Genomic DNA, 24,175 nt, shown 5'->3' on the forward strand with positions numbered 1-24,175 from the left:
TGTTAGATTCCAGCTCCTGATGTGTTCTTACAGGAAGGTTTGTGTGTCCATGCCAACACGTTTGTGGGTGTAACACAACCGTGGGCGAAAAGGTCGACGTGTTCATCCAGAGGCTGACCAGGTGAAAGACAGGAAATGATTCATAATGGTTTTATTAAACCCTGAACGTAACAAAAGAGGACTAAAGTGTGTGTCTGAGCATTTTTTTTTTCCAGATTTCTAAACTTTGGGGACAAGATATTTTAAAACAATACTAAAAACAAATACAGTTTTTATTTAAAAAATGTCTCTTCTGTCCAAGCCCTTCAACAGTTTTTAAAGTTTCGACACATGAAGAGTGCTCCCATCCTGTGATTCAAATTTGACAGTTTTTATATTTACTCATGACTCAGCGATTGACTGACATCCAAGCTGAACTTTAAACAACAGAAGCTGATAAGACATTAAAGCAAATAAAACAGATCGTTCAGTGGATTCAAGGGCTGAGAAGATGGTGAAAAGAGAGTTTAAAGAGGAGCAGGGAGTGGCAGACTCAAATGTTGAGATCTGAGTAATCTGTGATGCTTCTCTTTTTCTTTTTTGTTTCTGCATGTTGGGACTCATTCCTGAACTCTTGTTATGTAGTTTTAAAGTGACGCCCCCCCCCCTATCTTTAAAAAATTTAGTCCTAAATACTAACAGTTTCTTGTATGTGGATCCAAGACAAGTTTTGGGTAAAAATGCAATTCAAACAAAGGATTTTGCTTGGTTTTAAAGTCAACAAAAGTGCTTTCCTAAGTGCTTAAGAGGTAGAAAAAAGCAAAATGTTAGATTGTAAACTGATCCACCTTCTCTAGTGTGTTTACCTGCCCATATAAGATTTGCTAAGATTCTACATGTTTATTGTGTGAGATGATGTAGTTTGTTAAACTGTTCTGTGGCAGCTGAAGGTGTCCTGTTTCTCTGACATTCCCACAATCCAGGGGTTTCCTACCTGCATGGCTGCATGTGTGGGAGAGTGGGCCTGTGATATGTAACACGTACCTGGGACTTTCCTGCGCCAGCCGCCACATTCTGTCACTAAAAAACTGATATTTACTCACCAGTCAGCAAGTAAATACATTTTTGGATCACGTTTTTTCCTCTGATCATTACGTATTTTATGTTATGCGACCTTTCTATTTTTTATTTTATGTCCTTTAACAAGTAACAAGATCTGTTGCTGACCTAATTGGTCATTTTTAATAACTTAGTGAAAATAATTTGTTTCACATAATAAAATTCTACATCTGGGGACAAACTTGATTTATGTAAGTACACTTTGTCATGCCAAGAATTACCTATTGCAGCTTACAAAGCCACTGAAGCCCGAAGTTTTAGATTCACTGTATAATTAAGAAAAGGTAAATCTGCAATTATGTGTTTGTTTGCAAGGGTGGCCAAGAAGCTGCTTGTAAACTGAGGTCAAAGACAGTTCACAAAGACAAAGACAACTGCTTTTGTTGGACACTTTTCCATTTCAATGGAAGACATCTTTGTTAAGTTCCCAGGACTGTTTTCATGTTTTTTTTTGTTGTTGTTGCACATACATTTTCATTTTTGGATGAGCTTCAGTGTGTTTCCCCAGCGGGACTTGTTCCATTCATGCAGGTCTCTTTCTACTTCTGACTGCACTGTTGATCCTGAAGAGTGACAGACTGCTGAAGGAGGTAAAGGGTGGAGCGGCGTGCACGTGTGCGTGCAGATGGTATGCACTGCCTGAGGCTGCTCTAAAAGGACTCTTACTGAGATTCACACCCACCACATTGATGCACATTTACCTTAGTTGCTCCCTTCAGTGGTTAGTCAAAAGTCATAAATGCCTAAAATGCAGATGAACGGATCCTGCCGTCATGAGACGATAAAGACTTATGTACAGGAAATGATTTTTTTCTCCTGCTTTGAAGTAAACATAAAAGCAGTTTGTCTGTGTGTGCTTTTGTGCGGAAAGTGCTGTGCCTGTTACAAAAAGAGATAGATTGAAATGAGGCCATGAAGGGATGGGAAAAGGAATTTCTGAAACAATTCCCATTCCACGGTCTCCACAGAGTTCCACTTAAACAGCTTAGTTTTTATGTATGTGTGGGAATTCACAATTAGTTCCAGTCCTTTATGCTAAGGCTGCTTAAAAAACAAACTAAACGAAACTGTTTATTCACCTTTGAAAGCAAGGTCCCACTCCGATCATCTTTTGATCAATTTTTAAAGCGTTCCGAAGTTATCTTTTTAGTATGATTATGCAATTTTTAGCCACATTTTTATAAACAGTGGGTCATTAACTAGGACATAGTTTCTACAGAATTCATCAGAAATTCACTTTGTGGGCAGCACCGTTGGGGCAGAGTAAGGCAAAGGAATGCATCTGAATAGAGCGGAGCAGTGAGCTTGTGGCCCGCAAAATGTAGCTTCTACATCACTACAAGTTTTTTCCAACATGTTTTTGTCTGCTCCTGTTTCACAACAATTTGAATAAATAAATACTCAGAAAAATGCCATTTTAAAATTCATTTACTTATATATGTCCTCCATCATCAGAAAAAGACCACAAGAAAATTTTAAAAACACAATTTCCATCAGAGGGGGTCTTGAAACAACATGATTATTCATACTTCAAAGTAACCTAAAGTTATACAAAATACCAAACTCATAAAGAAGCTGTAAACAAGGTAAAATTTGGGAAAAATATAAAGAATAAACTAAGAAAAATATGTATTGAGCAGTTTAGATAACGCTTGTCTGTTTTTGTCTTCAGAATTAAACAAGGAAAAACGGACTAATTGGCATAGCAAAATCAGAGTTAAGTCAAATACTTTTATTTTGTTCATTGGCAAACAACGGAATAGAATATTTCCATCAAACAGACCAGCAATGTCTAAAAACTGTGATAGTAAGAAATGCTTTAAACTCAACATTATTAAGCTCTTAATAATGTTCATCCCTAAAGTGCATTAGTACCATTAGACACAGTAACGGTTATGTAACAGAATGTAATCGTTTTATTGGCAGCACAAAAAAACGGAGCATTTTGGAAACTATTTAATTCTCTACTGACGTGAAGGAATAAGGGATTGGCCAGATTATTCTGTTAAAATACAGACTGCAGATACATCATCCTGGAAATCGGCACAAATCCAACCTGAACAAAATTTTATTATTTTTATTTGTGTATGGGAAATGTTTGCCTATCGACCTGTTTTTTCGGACCAAATGGAAGGCTCTCCACTCAAGTCTGATGGGTGGTTGCTGTATTAAATTTCATAAACAGAACTGCATAAAACTACAAATGTCAATATAATAGTCCTAATAGAAAAATATGAATGTTTTCATAATTCCTTTAATCGTGCTATCTTAGATGACCCCAACCTTACTTTGACGTGTTATTCCTACCATGACAAAGGTGGATAAAGGTGGAAAGATTTCATGTAATCCATGGACACCAGTGAAGATCACAAATCATTGAAAAAAAAGATTCAGCGCACTGTCTAGTGGGTCTAGATGACCCAACTCCCAACGTTAAAGTGCCTAGGATAGCACAAGGGTTACATAGTTTGAGACTTGAAAAGGAAGGATGTCTGGACAACTAACAAAATGCAGCAGGAAAGATTAATAAACTAAACATAGATCAATAATCTGAGATACATTTGAGACTTAAATGATTCAAATTAGTTTTTTTCTGAATATTTGGTAGACAATTAGGATGGTAAATAACAGAAGTAAATAAAACAGAAAATAAAACAGGCTAATGACTTTTTGTCCACGAGGTGAAAAACCACAAAAAACTAAGTACTTTTTGACGAACTAAGGAATGTTGGAAGCGCATATATTTAAATTTATATCCAATTTTAGTGCTGAGTTTGTTGTGGCCTACTTTGCATAAAGCGCGGGTCCTGAAGATCCAGCTCTGTGACGACACTATCATTGGCATCTACTCTAGATGTTTCAAAAGAAAAGAATATAGATCACATGAAACTTTTAGATCAAGACCAAAATAAATATCTAATATTAGTTAACTCTAGCATATGACTTTAAGAACCAAGTGACGCAGTTTTTTTCTGCCGCAAACATTTTGATGACTTTAAACAGAAAAACTTAGAATTAATGTAGCCTGATGATGTTGGAAAAAGTGCAACATTTCTGCTTTTACAGCTTTTTGTCATTGTGACAAGTAATGCCAATCTTTAAATGTTTTCTCCTCTCTTTCATGAAGGTCTTCTTGTAGTTTCTTGGCCATAAAAGGTAATATAAAAAACTAAATGTTCATTTTTTATGTTTAGTTGGAATTGATTATTACTGCCAGACATGTATCTCCCTAATAACAATTTTAGGCAAGAAAAAACAAACAGTTTAACCAAAAAGATGGAATTTTTGCAGGTTTTTATGTGTTTATGAAAAACCAGCAATTGCCTGCCAAAAGCTTTAAAGATAAGGCACAACACATTATTTTTCTTTGTATTTTAGTTCAGTTATTCAATGGATTTGCCTGCTATTTAAGTGCACTTAGACCCATTAACACTAGGGCCTCTCACATTACATCCTCTGGTTGGGGCGGGGACACACGTCTCTACATGACATGAAAAGAGTGAGGCGTTTTCTGAGGGGTTTGGTTGCACTACTCAACAGGAGCAGGCATCATTTGCTCTTTACTGACTGTAATAAATGCTCTTTCAGAAAGTCAAATAAACCATTCTTTGGTTTCTACAAGGATTTAAGGACAACCATCGTAAATCCCTCTGCCTACAACCACTTTGGATTCAAATAGCTCTGTTTTACTTAAAACACATACATATTCTTATGATATATTGGTAATATTTACATCACAAATGTAAGGGTGGGATGTCTGAAGGTATTAAAAATCCACATAGGAAATGCATTTAGTTGCAAAATCAACATTTTTCAACTCAGAAATGGACTTAAAGATCTAACATTTACCTTTTGATTACACTTTTTAAAAGTTTACTTAAAGCAGTTATTATAAAGCAGCATTTTGACCCTAAAAAAGAGGAAATAGCCAGCGTTCTCTGTCCGTTTTTCCTATCAGCAGCACTTATTCATTAACTGCCACTAAAGGATGATGGTTTCCGCCTCACAAGTATTAACCAACTGTTTCCTCACCCAAAGGTGAGCCCCTTCTGCTCAGTGAAGGCGCAGTTTGTGAACTCAGTTGGAAAAGATCTTGGGTTAAAAGTAAAGTTACGAAAGTAATGTGAGTGTGCATTTATCTGTACGGAGTGCTTGTTTCTAGGGTTATAAAACACACCCTCAACCCATTGTGCCGCACCCTCGCGCCAGCATTGCTGTAGCATACCTGCTGTTGCACTGTGGCTTTCAGAACATTTAATGGCTGTGTCTCAGGCGAGTCCAGGCGCTGCCTTTTCAACTCCTGCTTTTAGTCACTCCTTGTTTCCTGAGGGAAGGTTTTTTTTTGTGCCAAACTGGTGCTGAACATGCTGTACAGAGAGCAGCACAAATGACTCAAGTCTTTCCAAAGTCTGAAAACCAATTAATTAATACTTCAAGTACAAGTCATGTAACAAGAATTTATTAGAATAGTGTTTTTTTAAGCTTTAGACATCATTTGGATATGATTCTTAAATAAATTATGATTGATTAAAAAAAGTGTAAAGATTTGATGTAACTCTATTTATTGTATTTTGCTGTTTTAAGTTTTAAATAACTAATATTTTAGTACAGCTCCCGATGCCTTGAGCTGCATTCACAGCAAACACGATTCGCGCTTCAGGGGAATGTTAAGTTAATATAAAGATTCGATCAGAGGTCTGCGGTTTGAGCATTGGGTGTGGCGCATTGAGAGTTCGCCTCAACTTCGTAACATAAAAATGTTGTCAAATTTCATTCTTGATCTTTTTTTTTCCATCCTCGAACTACCGCAGGACAGCAAGTCGTCAAACTGGGTCACAGAGACATTGAAGCAGAGCATTTTGCATTATATATGAGATATGCTGTCAATATACTTTTGGCAGTGGCTCCTCCCACACGTGTCTGTAGCGTCTATACGAACACATTTTTGGACAAGCGTCCAGCAGTGAATTTGATGGCTGTCAAAAGAGAGGCGTCTGACATGAATTTGGTGTGAATGCAGCTTCGTAGATGTGATTCCTGATGTGATGGTAACTGGTAGATTTAAAAAGATTTCAAATGAAAAAAGTGATGAAGGTGAAACATGAAGCATGCGGCTTAAACAGAACACAAAAATGTGTTTCCTGATAATGGTCTCTACTATGAAACTGTATCACACTCACAATTAAACAATTTAGCTCAGATTACAGACAGTTCAATTCAATTCAATTTTATTTGTATAGCCCAAATTCACAACAACAGTCGTCTCGATGGGCTTCTTATCGGTAATCGAAATAGTAAAACATAGAATCAAAAGGATCATGAATACATAGAGTTCAATAGGAAAATACTAAATTGAATAAAAAAATGGACTAAACTAAACTGGCATCCCTGCCCTTACACCGTCTTTCGCGGTAAAGAAAAACTCTTTAAAAAAACGGATTCTGGAGAAAATGAAGAAACCCCAGGGGTGTACACATGAAGGAGGGATCCTCCCCCAGGACGGACAGGCGATTTACCAGAACTCTTAGAGAGGAATTAACTTATCTAACCCTACAACTACATATATAAAGTCCAGCAGACGAGCTTCATCCAGCCGTGGTTGGGGGGACGGCCGGGGACGCGAGTCGAGCCGGAGACAGGATCCACAGCTAGGTGTAGGAGCAGGAGCAGAGACGAGGTACACAGCCAGGTACAGAGCAAAGACAAGCCGGAGACAGGATCCACAGCCAGGTGTAGGAGCGGTAGTAGAGGCGAGCCAGAGACGAGGTAGAGGAGCACGGATGAGCAAACTGGAATCTCGAAGCACTCCCACTCCCCAGGAGGGGAGAGGGAAAGAGGGACAGTACATGAATCGCACTGCACCAAACAGAGGCATGGAGAACTAAATGATGAATAATGATCAAGAATAGAGAAGAGAGGAAGGGTAGAAGTAGATGATAAAAGAGGACAGAACCCCAGTTCACCATAGCTACTCCAGCTTCAAAATTACTAGCAGCATACTAAAAACTAATTGTTATTGTTATTACGTTTAATTTAAACACATTAACATTAAGTTAAATAATCTCTGAATACTAGCTAATCTGACAATAAGCCTGTCCAAAGAGGAATGTTTTCAGTCTAACTTTGAATGTAGAAACTGGGTCGGCCTTTCTTACATGAGCTGGGAGTTTAACCCATAAAACAGGGGCTTGGTGGCTAAACGCTCTACCTCCAACAGGATTCAAGGAAACAACTAGGATGAGTTTTAAAATCCTAGATTTCTATTTTTAAGGCATCAAACAAGGAAGATATTTTTTAACTTAATTATTCAGTTTTAATGTTCAAATCATTAAGGGAAATCTAATAGAAAGCATCAATGTGGAATTTCTATTTTAAGGAAAGGCAGAACTGGGTGATCCTTCGGTTCTGTCCAAAGAGTGTTGATGATAAAGTCTTGGGTGACGGAACTGTCTGCCACATTCCTTCTTTGCCCTTATCTCCATTCCTTTTTTCCAGCATTATTTGTGACATTTACAGTACTGTATAGGGACTGTTTCTTCCTCCCTGTCCCCTCCTGTCCTCCTCCTCCTCCTCCTCCTCACTGTGCAGACAATGCAAGCGTTGTCTGTTGAAACACAGTGTTGTGAGGATTGGCCTTGGATCAGCATACGGTGGAATGCCTTAAAAGTCTTCTCAAGGGCACCAGCCTTCTAGTTTCTGGCCTTAATCTTCTGTGACTCATCATTACAGAAAATAAAAGCATCATGAAGGTGACTTATTGGTAAAAATGAACTAAAAAAATGGCAAAAGTAAGAATAGAAAAGTTATTTGGCAAATGTTGAGCCTAAGATGTCTTGTTTCTGTGGTGTTGCAAAGCCAAAACACAAAATAGCAGCTTCCTTATGGGTGGGTGCAGTCCTGGACTGCAAGGAGCATATTGTTTTGGCAATTCTTCTCTCTTACTCCATGTTTAAGCAACAATTTTGCCATGCTACATACTCAAAAAGTCACCAAAATGTGCACACACCTAATATGTGGTAAAAATGAGTCTTGGGGTATAGACAACAAAAAAGTTTAAACTTGCCAAACTCTTATGGGGCTCAAAAAACATTTGACAATCCACTAACCAGGCATGTCCAAAGGAAGTTTTGACATTATCATGGAGAAAAAAAAAAAACATTTGTTTGCGCGATCTTCATAAAATTTCCCACACATGCCACCAGGTTAAAATTACAACCACCACCATAGACATAGGACAGGACATAGAATTCATCTTGAATTTTCCTAGAAAAAAAGAAAATTAACCTTTATTACCAGCTATAAATGTAGGGATTTTATTCTATCCCTTCATAACTCCTTGAGCATCATTGAGAAGCTACTTGGGGAAAAAAGCTTTACTTTTCCAAAACTAACACAAAATGGCAAATGTTAAGTCTAAAATGTCTTGTTTCTGTGGTGTTGCAAAGCCAAAACATTATAAAGCAGCTTACCATAAGTTCCCCTGTTTTTCGCACAATTTTTACACGAATATTGTGAAAATGTAATACATGAACTGTTTGCTCAAGCTGAGCAAAACAATATGAAGATATTAGAAGTGGTTAACAAAACCTCTGTTGCTAAGAAGATCCAAAATTTTAATTTAGCAGGATCCTCTAAAAATTACACAGACTTATCTCTCTCCCCAAATTGATCAAAAAATAAAATGGTTGCTATACAGATAAAACCAATTAAAAAGAAACCAGGGTCTTTCTTTACCATTATCTCTTTGTTTACTCTCTCTCCTGCCGCTTACAGCCCCTCAAAATCCCAACCTAACACTGGCGGTGCACCAAAAATGGCAAACATCGGAGCTATCCAGCTGGACAGTTTTGATCCAGATGCCAACTGGGACAAAGAAAATGAAGAAGTACATGGATCTAGTCGTCTACAAGTGGATGCATCAGGATGGAGCAGAGCAGGGGAATTATGGTTTGCAGTTAGTTGTCGGTTGTAGTCGACAGCATTTTTTCATCTGCTCTTCATTCACAACGATTTGAACACAGAAATAATACTATTTATGTCTAATTTTCTCCATGTCCTCCAACATCAGAAAAATGCAACAAGGACTTGGTTAAAACACCAAAAACACAATTTCAGCACTATTATTGTCTGGAATCAGAACTGAATCCTGAATTTAATACATTGATGAAAATGCTTTGCTTTGGTTTCCGGCGTGAGTGATGAGGTCTAAACCCGCAGGATGGAGTGCTGGTGTGTCAGTCAGTGGGAGGGACGGTTACTCTATAACACTCACCCCCCCAGCAGAAGCCCTCGTGCACTCTGCCTCTGCAGCGCCAAGAACTCACCTCCATTCTCTCAGATCACAGAGCTTCACCAGTTTAATGGAGGGCGGACTGTGGCTGCTCACCTGCCTCGTCCTGGGCTGCAGGAGACTCGCAGCTTTCAACCTGGACACCGACAATGTGCTGCGGAAGGACGGGGACCCGGGGAGCCTGTTCGGCTTCTCTCTCGCCATGCACCGGCAGCTGAGTCCGGTGGATAAGACCATGTAAGAGTCGGGAGTTTGCAGGAAAAATGTGTTTGGAGGGGGACATTTCGATGAAAAAGCTTCAGTTAGAGTTTCTAAAGTTTGGTGGGAAAGTGGAGCTTAAATGAACTTAAGCAGCTTAGAGCTCGAAGCTACCTGGATCTCAGGTAGGTTGAAGAATTACCAACAGTCCTTAAACGCAACGCCCAACAGGTTTAAACACCTGCCTCGAATTCCGCCTCATTTCTGACACAGAACAAACCCCACTTATGCTTTTATCAAACCTAACTAATGTTAAGTTTTTAAGTCAAATTTGTTTATAGCCAAACTCAGCAACAGATTTAGCTTCTTTTGAATACAAATAATTGTCACTCCTGCTGTTATTACTACAATGTTATTACTACAATGTTATTACTACAATACAAAAGTATTATAAAGTAACAATTCCAGCTCTGGCAGAATTGAATGTTTTGGAATTTCAACTGTTAAAAGGTGGTCCATTTTTCTTGTTTTATAAAGAAATGATCTTCTCTCTGGTGTTTCTAAGTAGAAAGAAAGTTTTAAAGCTATACTTAAAGGTCATGAAAGGTTAAGGAGGAGTAAGATGATGATGCTGTTATGACCCTGTTTCTTTGACAAGTCCCTAACTTTCCTTGTAAACCAGTTTTTGCACTTTTTTTGTGGTCACACTAAGCTTTTTATTGCTCTCCTCAGCTGTCAAATGAAATGCACATGACAGTTGGCAAAAAAATACCATACTAATCAATACAACTGAATTTAATTCTATTTATTAGTGCACCTATAAAAACATCAGTTAGTCATAATAGCAATTTTATTTTGGTGGGAAATCTCCTTTTTTGGTAAAAAACATCTATCACAATAGTATGTTATTATTTAGTGTGTTACTGAGATTTGTATTGTTTGCCAGACAAAATGTGATGTTAAAGCTCCCCCCTTGTTGGTTGTGGGAGCACCGATTGGTGATCAGGGGTCTGCGATTGGCAGGTAAACAGCCACGACTTCCAAAAAGTTGCTTATTGACGTCATCTGGTGTGATTCGATCAGTTGCATGTTTATTAATTATCTGTGTGTTCAAACTGCAGACCCAGATGAAGATAGAAATCATGCTGCTTCTTCGTTTGCTCGATTTTGCAGAGAGACGTGTGCATTTTGTTCAAACGTTCTCATGATGTTGATGCTGCGGCTGAGCACTTATAGGCGTTGCCTTGTTGTCAGTCATCTGTGTGTCGGAGAGCGCCGTGTACCGCTTGAAACAGCCCTAACCTGAGGCAACAGAAAAACAAGAGATCAGTTGACAGACAGTTTCTGCTTAAGGTGCATTTGATGTTCTCTGCAAAAACACGAATGCTGTGGTGGGATCATGCCCCAGCTGGGTGTGCACAATGATTCATAATCCATTACCAGCCATTCATGCCAACTTTTCGCTAGACTTGCATGTGCCAGCTTTTTATGTCTTGCGAAGATGAACGTTACATGTAGCTGCAGGGAGAAGGAGCAGGACCTGTGAGTGCTTGTGTGCTCGTGCCTGTGACTGCAGAGTCCGGGTGAATGTAGCATTCCATCTTCCTACGTAATTGCAAGTCAGAGATGTCTGTATAAAAAAATCTAGAGGGAACACACAACTTGCAGGAGTGGTGAAAGCAGGGAGGAGACCAAGCGAGAATGTGGGAAAGTTGAGAGAAGGAGAAATGTGAGGGAGAATGTGGGTGAGAGGAGTAAAATGGCTGATTTTAAGAGTTTGGGTCCTCCAAAATATGATTGGAAGCTCAGAATTAATAAGAGGGACTGCGATTTTTGCACCAAAACAATGCAGTAAAGGTCAGCGCTATGTGTTATCTAAAAAATAAAAAACAGATACCCCTCTCTTAGTTCATTCAAGGTTATCCAACATCAAAGTGAAAAAAAATCTGGAAGGAATGCCGAGAACGACATAAATCAATTCTACATCTGGGATCCACAAACGATCATCTCTCAACCACTCAGATTCAGCTTTCCTCATCCTGGCAGATGGATGGAAAAGTTTTCTGACACGTTTTCAGCCCCTGAATCTGTAACCCATTTAAAAGTGAACTCCTCCTGTCGGTAGGGCACCACAGGTTGTTGCTGAGCAACGAGTGGTGCCCGAGCCGGCAGCCAGTTTACCGCCGTAGAAACAACAGTCCTGTTTCATTGGGATGTCTGTCTCATGGTCACCCTGAACTATTAGCAGTGGTTGTGCAGGCAGAGCCAGTCTGCGTGACTCTGTGTGTGTCTGCTGTGAGTCACTGCTCGCTTGAACCCAAAGGTTCACATACTCCGTCTCTCTGGTCGTCTAAGGCTTTACTGTGGTCAAAGCCTGCAAGTTGAGGCTTCCTGTTCTGGTCTTAAACTATTAGATAAACATAATGTCCCAGAGCAATAAGTCAAAATGATCACACTAATGTCAGCGCTTCAGCCCTGCAGAACAAAAATTATCAATGTAGATGAAACATGTATAATGGGGTCAACAGTAATTTGAAGGTTTTTCAGTAATTGAATTCTGCCATGATATATAGTTTAACCTTTGACAATGTTAGCCATGTGTTAAACAGATAAACGGGGGTGCACAGTAGTGTAGTGGTTGGCACTCTGCCTCACATGGTTCAAATCCCAGATGGGTCCTTTCTGTGTGGAGTTTGCATGATCCAACAGGGTTTTCTCCGGGCACTCCGGCTTCCTCCCACGGTCCAAAAAATGCTTCCTAATGAGTCTAAACTGTCCTTAGGTGTGAATGTGAGAGGGTGGGTTGTTGGGTGACCCTGCGATCGACTGACAATCTGTTTAGGGTGTACCCCGCCCTCACCCAATAGATACCATGGCAGCCCGGTGACCCTAAAAAGACTTAAGCGGGTTTGGAAGATTGATGGATTGATGGAAAGATAGACTGATTGATGTTTTGGTAGCTTTTATCTGTTTAATAAAAAATATTTACACAAAAATCCATTTTTTTATTTTGTATTTATTACAAATTATTCTAAATCTTAGCATCATGGCTTGTTTAGAATCCCTGTATGTGACTTAGAGCAAAGACATGCAAATCAGGAACCTCAACTCACCGTCTCATTATTTTGAGATTTACTTTCCCTGATATTGATATAACATGTTCAAAAATATAGTTTTATTACAATATGATACCTGCAGATATAGTTGTGTCAAACCTCAAATGTAAGTTTACTCTAAAAAGGTCTTATTTAAAAATGTCCACAAATTATTGTGTTTAATTAGAAAAAAATGCTATATTTGAAACATTGGAAGGTTTTAAATTCACACATTGCTATTTTTGTAGAAGGAATTTGAAGCTGCTGTCTTTGGCTTTTAGTAGGAAAAGAACATGAGAAAGGGCTGCACAGTGGAGCAGTGGGTAGTGCTTTTGCAAGAAGGCCCCGGCCCGGTTTTTGTGTAGAGTTTGCATGTTCTCCCCGTGCACGTGTGGGTTTTCTCTGGGGACTCCGGCTTCCCCACCCTCCAAAGACATGCTCTAGATCAGTGTTTTTCAACCAGTGTGCCGCGGCACACTAGTGTGCCGTGGGAGATGGTCAAGTGTGCCGTGGGAAATTGCCCTCATTAACTGCACTAACAACATTTCCCATCTGCAGGATTTCAGCTCTTTGTTCATCCAAACAGGCCCTGATAAAACACTGAGTAATTAGGAATATAAACGATCTTAAAATTACTTTTTCTTTGTGTTTATTTAATTCTATTAAAGACATTTTGATAATTATGACGGTACCGCGATTTACCTGCAGCTATAGCAGTTTGCGGAAAAGTCCCCGCCCCTTTAATTGTCTCCGCCAATCATTCTTGAAGGCTTAATCACATGTCATCAGTCTGACCAATCAGAAGTGCTTAAAGTCTTAACTTCCTTGTTCTTAATTCTGCTGATAAAGTCGCTCAGTTCTAACATAAATACCAGCTAAAGCTCGTCTTTAGCGGTGTAGCTTTCCACAGAATCCGGTATCAGACCGTGGAACAGGTGAACAAAACAATGAAGCTCAGAGACGCGAGTCTTTCTGCCCTTTTTCTGCCGTTTTCACACTACATCTCCCATGATGCATTGGCTTAAAGGGACAGCGCATACTGAGTCGACCTTGTGAAACGTCTTGAAACCACAACAAACAAACAGTTTCTAAATTTTCTAATTTAACTTTTATTTCATGTCTTAGAAAAAACAGCCGCAACTTCTACTTCTACAATTATCATAAAAATCCACGTGAGATTGCGGCAGGGGGGGGGGGCTGTTGATCAATACAGACCATGAATTTCTGCTTTTTTTTTTTTTTGGGATGCTGGTGTGCCGCGGGATTTTTGTCAAGGTTAAAGTGTGCCTTGGCTCAATAAAGGTTGAAAAACACTGCTCTAGATTACATTACTCTAAATTTCTAAATTGACCATAGGTGTGAATTTGTATATGTGATTGTGGCCGTGCGTCATGCTGGTGACCTGTCCAGGGTGTACCCAGCCTCCGCTCACAAGTGGCTGGGATAGGCTCCGGCAGCCACGTGACCCCGAAAGGGACAAAAATGGGAATGAGAACAGGAAATTACATTTAAGTCAGATTTAGACTGAAATTTCTAGATTTTTCTTGATCAAAAATAAATTTATAATAATAATTGGATTTGAAGATAATGGTTTTAAAAAACAAATTGAACTTTAAAACTTAGTTTGGACACTTTCAGAAAAGCTCACTGGTCATAAAAAATAAAGGAAATAAGGAAACATTATTAACCAAGAATGTTCATTTGAATTAGCAACTGCATCAAAATTAAAGCTAAATTTCTAGCGACTGACTTTTTTTAAGTGCCTCGCAGAGCGGACTAGTTAGATCTAAATTTGGAACATGCTGATGACATTAGGCTTTGGTACTTTCCTCCTCAGCTCAGTATGTCACAGTAAATTCCTCCAAGATGGTGACTGCATGTGAGGCTGCTTTGTTTTCAAGCTAAAAATGGCCTAATTTCATCTGGTAAAACCAGCATGCTGTGCAACATTAACTCTAAAGGGCATTGGACGAAGTGAAGTTGATAGAGATAGAGATACAGATGGAAAGTGTTATGTATCTCAATTTCAACACAATTTCTATGAATGATATTTGATTTAATCAAAATACAATTTTAAGAGTTGGATTCCAATCATGGGTGTGGCAGTTCCCTTTTGAGGTCCACAAAGGCGGCATCTGTGTCTGGTTCAAGTATCAGGCTCAGGAGCCTGAAAGAGGTCATTGACTTATAGCGTTAGTCATCTCCACCCACATGGGGGTTGACACGTTCGGATGCTGAGGGATTTTGGGTTGTCAGGGCTCCTGGAGGGTCATAGAGCAGAGTGGCTACATCTTTAGGGGAGCGCAGGTGTATCTTGCAGTTCCCTTGAGGTCTATGCCACCACCTTAAGGGACGTTTTCACTATGACCTGTTGCTCACAGCATGCCTGTAGAAAAAAATGTGTATGAACATTTTTGCTCTACAGGTTGATATTCGGACAACCTGTGTACCCTGCACAAGATAGCCCATTTTTTTTGCCTGCAGGCAGCCCGTATCCACGTGTGACTAATGGTTAACTTTAGTGTGAGAACATTGGTTTGGGAGCAGAAGCATCTGTGAATATAGCTACTGTGTGTAACCATAGAGTAAAATATAAACCAACTTAATGTTCATTTGGAAGACTTGTAAAAAATGTTGTCTCTGTTGTAGGCTGCTGGTTGGAGCCCCACGGGCAGCAGCCTTAAGCAACCAAAAATCCAAAGTGACTGGAGGGCTCTACAGCTGTGACATGGCATCATCTTCCAAGAGTTGCACAAGAATCATTTTTGACAACGACGGTGAGACATCTATTAATAAATATTTTTTGAGACCACGATTAAAAGCAAAATTTGAGCGTCAACACAAACTTTTGCAGAGGATGTCAAAAAAGAAAGCAAGGAAAACCAGTGGATGGGTGTGAGCGTCAGCAGCCAAGGACCAGGTGGCAAGATTGTGGTATGGCTCTCTCTGTTTTGGAACATTTTCACTCATCATTAGCATAGAAATCTTCAAGCAGGTACTTCAAGGAGAACAATAGTAAAAGAAAGGAAATGTTCCATCGACTCACTTTAGCCTTTGTCTCTGTTTTCCTGGCAGACTTGTGCTCATCGCTACCAGCGAAGAAACAACGTTAGAACAAACCTGGAGTCCCGTGACATCATTGGTCGTTGCTACGTGCTCAGTCAGGACTTAAGTATTCGTGCCGATTCAAACGAAGATGGGGGTAGCTGGCATTTTTGTGACAGCAGGCTCAGAGGTCACGAAATGTTCGGCTCCTGCCAGCAGGGTCTCTCAGCTACGTTTGATGACGACTACCACTACTTCATTTTCGGGGCTCCTGGAGCTTACAATTGGAAAGGTAAGACTAATAAATTATGGTTTAATTCACATAGTCAACTCAATATCCTTTTATCTTATTTCCTCAAGGTATTGTTCGCTTGGAGCAAAAGAACTTCAGTCTTGTAGAAATGGGCATCTTTGATGATGGGCCGTATGAGTTAGGAGATGAGAAACAGAAGAACCCTAACCTGGTTCCTGCTCCTGCCAACAGCTATCTCGGTAAAAATATATCATTTTTTGTCTTCAACCTAAATTGCACCTGACTCTCCTTTGACATTGCGGGCTAACATTTCAGATTTTTTTTCCTTCAGGGTTCTCGTTGGACTCAGGGAGAAGCTTGACAAATAAAGGCCAGCTGACGGTTGTCGCTGGAGCTCCCAGAGCAAATCACAGTGGAGCTGTGGTGCTGCTGAAAAAAGGCCTAACCACGAGCAACATACTTTTAGAGGAGTACACTCTAGAAGGAGAGGGACTGGCCTCATCTTTTGGCTATGATCTTGCTGTACTGGATCTCAACAAGGATGGGTGAGGATACTGCTTGGCCCACATGCAGTTTCACTGTTTCGAACGTTTTGTGAGAAGACTCATTGGAGTGTTTCACTCTTGGTTAGTTGGGAGGACATAGTGGTTGGAGCGCCTCAGTTCTTTGTGAAGGATGGGGAAATTGGAGGAGCCATCTACATCTACATCAACAAAAATGGCAATTGGGACCAAGTCACTCCCACCAGAATAAATGGACCTAAGGACTCTATGTTTGGTTTGGCCGTGGAAAACCTGGGAGACATCAATCAGGATGGTTACCATGGTGAGGATGATGTCATCCTACTGCCTGATTCTCTCTCGTGACACTTCTGTGAGGTCATTTTTTTCTGTTTTTAGACTTTGCAGTGGGTGCTCCTTATAAAGATAATGGTGTTGGACAAGTTTACATTTACTGCGGTTCGGCCACCGGAATAATCTCTGAAAAGGACCCACAGGTATGTTAAGTCATACCTTTTACAGCATTTTGTGTCAGAATTGGACAATGTCAATCATAACGATAGTTTCTTTTGAGACGCAACAAAAATATATCCATTGTCTCAGTTTGACTATGAATTCCTTTCTTACACTAACTACTAAAAACTATTTAGTGTGGGACTATCAAGTGCCCTAAATTTTAAGAGCAGTTTGGACACCATGCTCACTCTTTTTTCTTAACCACAAGTATGACATGATCAATTTCCCAATGTAACATCCTAAAAAATATGAACATGTAATTTAGACTAATTATGAATCCACTGTGTTCTTATGATGGAAAATCATTTAAACGCAAGGAATTCTGGTCTATATTCACCAGTCTAGTGAGCATCAATGCACACTAGTTTTTCACAGAGGCTTCTGGGATATTTCCAGCGTAGAGAATTTTGGCCATGTAGATTTGGACAGCTCCACAAAATGGCAAATGCACTATAGTGTACTAAAGAGTGAAGGAATTTGGACACAACTAAGGTAGAATGCATTTGGCTAATAAATTGAAGAAATACAATGTGACTTTTAAATTCAAATAACATGACAAACTCACAAACTGTTGCCTTGAAAAACCCTCGAAGTGCTTTCATTTTAAATTACTGAGGATAATGCAATGACATCCTCCATCCAGCTCAAGCGAATAAAAAAGTTGTTTTTTTGTTTATTCTATTACAATCTCATGCTTGACATAGATCCACCAATCCTTCATCAGATTTGTGGTTCCTTCTGCAACAGGTGCTCTCCGGACAGCCTTTAGGAGTTAAGCTGTTTGGATACTCTTTAGCAGGCAACATGGACCTGGATAAGAACACTTATCCAGATCTAGCTGTTGGATCTCTCTCCGATTCTGTCTTTGTGTACAGGTGAGAAAGCTGTACACAAAAAGTTAATCTTATCCTATGTTACTTCCTATTGATCTCTTCCTTCCCTTTTGCCTTCCAGAGCCCGACCTGTTGTTAACATCAAAAAGGAAGTCACATTCTCACCAAATCAAATAAACCTTGCAGACAAGAGTTGTGGCAAAGCTTTCTGGTAAAAGTGTCTATGTTTTCATTCCTAACTCTGCATTGGATTTCCATTTTCTACTTCATATGATTTTCAATCATTCTGTTGTAAATTACGTTGTGTCCTCAGCATGGATGTCACAGCATGCTTCACCTACACTGCCAACCCAAAGAGCTATGCCCCCACACTCAGTAAGATTAGCCATCTTATACTTTACTTGCATCATTAAACATCATCTTTTTCCTTAACTGTGTGTTTTTCTCTCCTGTCTAGCCGTTGCGTACACTCTTGAGGCAGATGCTGACCTCAGGAAGAAAGGCCTTAAACCCAGAGCAATTTTCACAGAGTCCTCTGAGCTTGACGGCAACGCTCAGTCCACGGGTACCATCACCATGGACAAGCAAGGAAAGGAACAGTGTGTTACCCGGAAACTCGCTATCCAGGTGTGTTACAAATGCAGCATCATCTGCGAAAAGAAGAACACTGTGGACTAGGAATAACTTTGACACCTTTCAGGAAAATATTCGAGATAAACTACAAGGGATTCCTGTGGATGTGTCTGTGAGCATCCAGGACGCTAAACGCAGAAGACGGCAGAGCTCCACTGCTAAGCTGACACCTGTGCTGGATGAAATCAAACCAACTCGAGCAACGGTACAAGACATGTCTCATACTTGATAAATATAATTTTATTTCACACTCATTTTGCACTTCTTTATTCTTTTTTAAAGGTAGAGTTCCTAAAAGAGGGCTGTGGTCAGGACAATGAATGTGAGAGTAACCTGAAGATGAACTATCGCTTTGGCCTCAGGACAACTACTGAAGATGATTTCACTGAATTAAATCAGTAAGAAGATGAATCTTGTTTTCATTCGCAATGAGCTTCTTTGGAGAACAGCAGCCACACAGACAAAAGAAGCATGCAGGTTAATACCTTTCCTTTGTCTGAAGGGAGGACGGACTTCCTGTGATCTCGTTAAGCAATCAAAAGGACATCGCTCTGGAAGTGACAGTGACCAATCAAAAGGGAGACGACGCGCACGAGGCCTCCTTGACCGCCATCTTTCCCAGCTCTCTGACATACTCAACTTATCGAGTTTCCTCTCAAGTTGGTCTTTCCTACTGGCTCTTCTATTACGTACGCATTTCTGGTTCTAACTGGGATAATTTTTTGAATTTCAGGAAAGTCCTGTCACTTGTGTATCCAATAAGGAGGGTTCTCGGGCTGACTGTGAATTGGGGAACCCCTTTATGCGTGACGCAGAGGTGAGAAAGTCAGATGGACAGCTAACTTAAAGACCCATTCTGATGACATATGTGTTTTTCATGTTTTTAACATGCTCTTGGATATCTTGGATAGCTCAAAGCCAACAATCCCATTCCAATTAAACTGTTTTCTTTTTCTTCAGACAAAATTCTACATTTTTTTCAGCACAGCAGGCATCTCTTTTAACATATCTGAAGTGGAGATTACACTCATGCTAAATACGTAAGTTTATGTTTAGAAATGCTGAAAATTCCTTGGAGTAAATGTTATTTAAACTTATTAAAGTAGTTTCTTTGGAGCACCCAAAGTTAACCAGTATATACATTTTATCCTGCAGGACAAGTAAACAGTCAAAGTCAACTGTCAAAGCAAGGGCAAAGGTGGCTATCATGCTGCAACTGTCTTTATTGGGGTAAAAAGAAAATGCACACATATACATAGAAACACAACAATGAGAGGAAAACATACAATTTACGTTTCTCACAGTGGTTTTGTGTTTTTCCAGCCAAGTCAATCCATCTCAGGTCCACTATACAGGAGAAATTAAAGGTGAAACGGCCATGATCACTGAGAGCGACATTGGCAGCGGCATCACACATCAGTTCAGAGTGAGTGCAGGAAACCTGCTCATCTTTTCAAGCCCACGAATTGGATGAGAAAGAGGATCAATTTATTTTGCCAGGTAATCAACCTGGGAAAACGCCTAACTGATTTTGGCACTGCCACGCTTGAGATTGACTGGCCAAAGGAAACAGAGCAGGGGAAGTGGTTACTGTACCTGATGAATATCAACTCCATGGGAGTGGATCAGATAAAGTGCACTCCCTCAGCAGAGATCAACCCTCTTAATAAAGTGAGTCAAAAGAAGTTTGAGAAACCAAAAATGGTTTTCTATTATTTTATGCAGTTTTATCATCCTTTAAAGAGATTGAAATTTTAAATTTAAGACATAACTTGACTTATAAACCCCCTTTTTTTTAAAGAAACCAGATACAGCAAGGTCGAGAAGAGCAGCAGAAAGCACCAAAGTCGACGTCAAAGGCACCATTTCCCGTTTAATAGACACCAAGAAAGAAATAACTCTGGTAACACAGCTTCTTATGTTATTTTCCTATGGATTTATACAATTTCGGATCAGTAGATTTTTGATCAGTAGAAAATATCTGTGACTAACATCTTTGTCTTTGACAGTCCTGTAATAATGGGGCAAAATGTGTGAAGATAAAGTGCCCTCTGGGGGGGCTGGACGGCAATGCAGTCATCACTTTCAGCTCACGTCTTTGGAACACTACTTTCTTGGAGGTAACACGATTTTCCCTCCAAGTCCTTTTTTTTTTAAAGGAATTTTGCTTTTGTTATTTTAAACACTTTACTTTCTTAATTTGGAAGGTTTGCATGGTTAATGTGTCAATTGTTTGTAAGAAAACTAATATTTTATTTTCCTTTAAACAGGATTACTCAGACTTTCATCATGTGGAGGTCATGGTAACGGCCCACCTGCGTGTAGACAGCACAACCAAGAACACGGTGCTGCAGAATGCTGTAACACAGGTGATTAAAGCCAAAATAACTTTTTTAAGATGGTAGAACAATATCTTAAATGACTTATAAAACCTTTGATGATTATCTCTCACAAACACTAGTGCAGTTTTGGCACCAAAATCTTTTTTAAGAATAATACATTTAAATGTTTCTGAAAGAGTTGCCACTATTTCCCTGAACACATTCCACTAATAGCTCTAATGTCATCAAACAAAACAATACAATGGAAAAAGAATAGTTTTATCCTTTCCAGGAATTACTTCCCTAAAATCTTCCTTTATGTCTTTACATCAGTTATTTTAGCTAGTTATTTCATCTGCTCAGTCTCTTTGATTTTATTCTTAAAAAAAATCCCTTTCCCCTTAAAATATCACTAAATGCATTGCTGCATTTTTATGAAAGGAGTTGGATAATCTATCAGTGCATTAATCTGCCAAGTTAAATGTTTCCAAATTTGCAGATCCAGTTCCTTATGAAGGAGATGAAGGAGAAACAATGCTCAACATGTTTAAGATCACGAGCTGTTCAAAACCATTCATGTCTTTTCACGTGGGTAGAGGTTCATGCTAGAAAGGCTTTTGACATCAAGAACGAACCGTCTGAGTCTTGGAAATGGTCTTCACTTGGGATGTTGGAAGTTGTAGTTCGAGGAGGGTTTTGTTTCCTACAAATGCGGTGTTAGTCCACAAAGGTTCTGTTTTCATCTGTGTTTTGGGTTTGTATAGAGGATTTTCACACATGCATTCTATTAGTCATCACATTTATGTCAGTGTGACATTAATGAATCTATTTAAAGCTGAAAACTCTAACAATTTCTTCAAACTGGAGTAACCCTTGTGCTATCCTATGACCCCATCCTTACATTGACGTATTCTTCCTACCATGAAAAAGGTGGATAAAGGTTGAAAGATTTCATGTAATCCATGGAAACCAGTAAAGATTACAAATAAGATTACAAAAAAAGGTTCAGAGCACTGTCTAGTGGGTCCAGATGACCCAACTCCCAATGTTAAAGTACCTAGGATAGCACAAGGGTTAAAAAAGATACTTCCTAGTTGCATATAGCTTATAAACTGAATATGAACTGCATTTAGCTAAACAATCAAAATACCAACAATCTATGAGTATTTATACTTAATAGAGATATCATGGTTGTACATCATGAACCCTTAGGGTAAAAATTCTTAGAAAATAAACTAGAGGTGAGGAGATAAACGTTTTACATTAGGAGAGAAGAATACATTTTAAATTTTTTTGCTGTTGTGGTCTGCAGGTGCAACTGACTGCTTTTCCTGAGAGGCGTGCAGCCCTCTCAGCTTTTGGTGGAGTGCCGTGGTGGATCATCGTGCTGTCCGTCCTGTTCGGCCTGCTGCTATTGGCTTTGCTGGCTTTCCTTCTTTGGAAGGTAGGATTGTCACACAAAAACTGCGAGTCAAAATCACATATTTGCTGGAAAATATATGAGGATAAAAATGAAATTCAAGCTTCCAGGTATATGCAGCACTGGTCCCACACATTTTCTAACTATTTGCCTCTTCTCAGTCTGGACTCTTTGGGGGAAAGAACACTAAGGACCCATCAGAAAAAGAGAAGCTGACTTCAAATGCATAGAAAAAGACAGAGGGTAAAATGAGCCGGTCCTCTGTAAATGGAACTTCCCTCCTCTTGCTCATCTTTAAAGACCCACTCCATATATAACAGGACATATATAAAGTAAATTAGGCTTAAAATTACATTTCTGAGCATTTCTTTATACAAATGGTTGTGAATCAGTAGCAGAAAAGAAAGGCTTGTAGCAGTGATGTAGGTGCTACAATCAGCCTCAAGCTATGTAGTGTTCCATTCTGATGTATCCACCTGTAGACAAATAGATCCATGTACGTCTTAATTTTCCTCGTCTGAGCTGGCTTGTGACTGTACAGCTGGATAGCTCTGATATTGCTCGCCAGTTTTGTTGCACTACTAATGTTAAGTTAGGGTTGTAAGGGGCTGTAAGTTAGCTGCAGAGTGTGTAAAAAGATGGATGATGGGAAATGTGGGTAGGCTTTCTCTGCACCAAAAGTTCCTCCCACAAAACTCAGACGGGAATGTCTAATGAAGTACTGCCACTCTGCAGAATATGTCTTAGAAAACGACAGAGTTTTTAAAAAAAAATTAGCCTAAAAACACCATAATCATAATTAAAACATAATTCAAACAGATCAATGGATGATTGGAGAGGGCCTTTAAAGCGCTGCTCTTTGGTTTGGGGCAAGCAGTGGTTGTTTCTTGCTCTGTGACAAACACGGCACATAATATTGTCACACATACATATGTGTGTACTGCTACATTCTACTTGCATGGCCAGTGGAGGTGATTGCTGGGAAAGAAAAGCATCATTTATTGCTGTGTGGAATACCTTTGGGGGGTGATTTGCATTTCATTGAACTATCTTCCTCTTTTTTCTTTCTACTGTGGATGCAGTCGCTTGGTTGTAAAGTTGTCTTTGCATATTCAAGCAAAAACTGTTTTTCTTACTTCACGAATGCGCACAGATGGCTCATCTATCCCTCTCAACGGATTTGTCACACTTTTGCCGCTTTCTCTTGTTTTTAATAGCAATATTTTGAAGAATTAATTAATTTATTTTCCTCTTTTAGTGTGGCTTTTTTGAACGTGCCAAATATGAAGACAAGGTCCCCAGTTATAATGCTGTTCGGATCACACGAGAGGAGAGAGGGAGGAGCCCTGGAAACGCTGACTGGGGAAACCTGGAAAAGAAGCCATGGATGACAACCTGGCATGACAACCGACACTATTCTTAACAGCCAATGGAATCTGACTGCCTGTAGTTACTTTCGCTAATTGATGAACCACCTCCTTTTTTCTCTCTCTTTTTTTTAACTTTCCAGCACTTGCACAATGAGAACAAATTTGCTAAAAAAAAAAACTATTACTACAAACTACATGACCTTCGTCTAAAGGGGATGTGGGGAAGACACTCCTGCTAAACTATCTCTAGAGTGGCTTGGCAGGTTTTGTACATTTGATGGTTCTGAATTGTTTGTATTTATTCTTGTAAGGAATATTTTTGTTACTTGCCCTTAAAAAGGCCAAAGACATGAAATGTATACACTGGTGATTTCTCTGAAATGTTAGTTTTTCCCACTGTTTTTTTATTTTTAATGTGCCTCATCTGTGGTAATCTCTGCACTTTGTGCCTCAGATTGTATGTCGTCATCTACAGGTCATTGACTTATGTTGTAAATATTCCACAAAGCAAAAGTCCTTGTTTGATCTCAATTATAAAGTGTTTCCTGTTTTTTTTTTTTTTTTAAACCAAAAGTTGTTTGCTTGTTTTTTTTAAACGGGAGT

The 24,175-nt window shown here is 39.4% G+C and overlaps 1 protein-coding gene across 2 annotated transcripts; it reads left to right on the forward strand.

Moving 5' to 3' along the window:
• Nucleotides 1-9,324: 9,324 nt before the first annotated feature.
• On the forward strand, nt 9,325-24,145 carry LOC101167322 (integrin alpha-6). Of its 2 annotated transcripts, XM_011486665.4 has the most exons (26): nt 9,325-9,625; nt 15,331-15,458; nt 15,536-15,615; nt 15,757-16,018; nt 16,087-16,218; nt 16,311-16,524; nt 16,611-16,804; nt 16,879-16,976; nt 17,743-17,870; nt 17,950-18,039; nt 18,142-18,203; nt 18,286-18,455; nt 18,529-18,666; nt 18,744-18,859; nt 18,964-19,120; nt 19,195-19,278; nt 19,422-19,501; nt 19,617-19,691; nt 19,785-19,887; nt 19,962-20,132; nt 20,263-20,364; nt 20,471-20,581; nt 20,732-20,830; nt 22,095-22,226; nt 22,364-22,445; nt 23,461-24,145. In XM_011486665.4, exons 1-25 carry the CDS (start codon nt 9,459-9,461, stop codon nt 22,430-22,432), a joined length of 3,162 nt encoding a protein of 1,053 aa, XP_011484967.1. In that variant the 5' UTR covers nt 9,325-9,458; the 3' UTR covers nt 22,433-22,445; nt 23,461-24,145. The 2 variants fall into 2 exon arrangements, with proteins under 2 accessions (XP_011484967.1, XP_020566645.1); XM_020710986.3 differs by lacking the exon at nt 22,364-22,445.
• Nucleotides 24,146-24,175: the final 30 nt, after the last annotated feature.

This window comes from Oryzias latipes, chromosome 17 (genome assembly GCF_053564925.1).
Source record: "Oryzias latipes strain Hd-rR chromosome 17, Olatipes_Hd-rR_3.1".
In the NCBI taxonomy this organism is placed as follows: Eukaryota; Metazoa; Chordata; class Actinopteri; order Beloniformes; family Adrianichthyidae; genus Oryzias; species Oryzias latipes.

What these genes read in the sequence shown, in the direction of transcription:
- LOC101167322 (XM_020710986.3), top strand. Translation starts at nt 9,459, where the DNA reads ATGGAGGGCGGACTGTGGCTGCTCACCTGCCTCGTCCTGGGCTGCAGG. An exon ending in CTGCAACTGTCTTTATTGGG is followed by an intron (nt 19,692 to 19,784) that starts GTAAAAAGAAAA and finishes GTGTTTTTCCAG; the next exon opens with CCAAGTCAATCCATCTCAGG. An exon ending in GGAACACTACTTTCTTGGAG is followed by an intron (nt 20,582 to 20,731) that starts GTAACACGATTT and finishes TCCTTTAAACAG; the next exon opens with GATTACTCAGACTTTCATCA.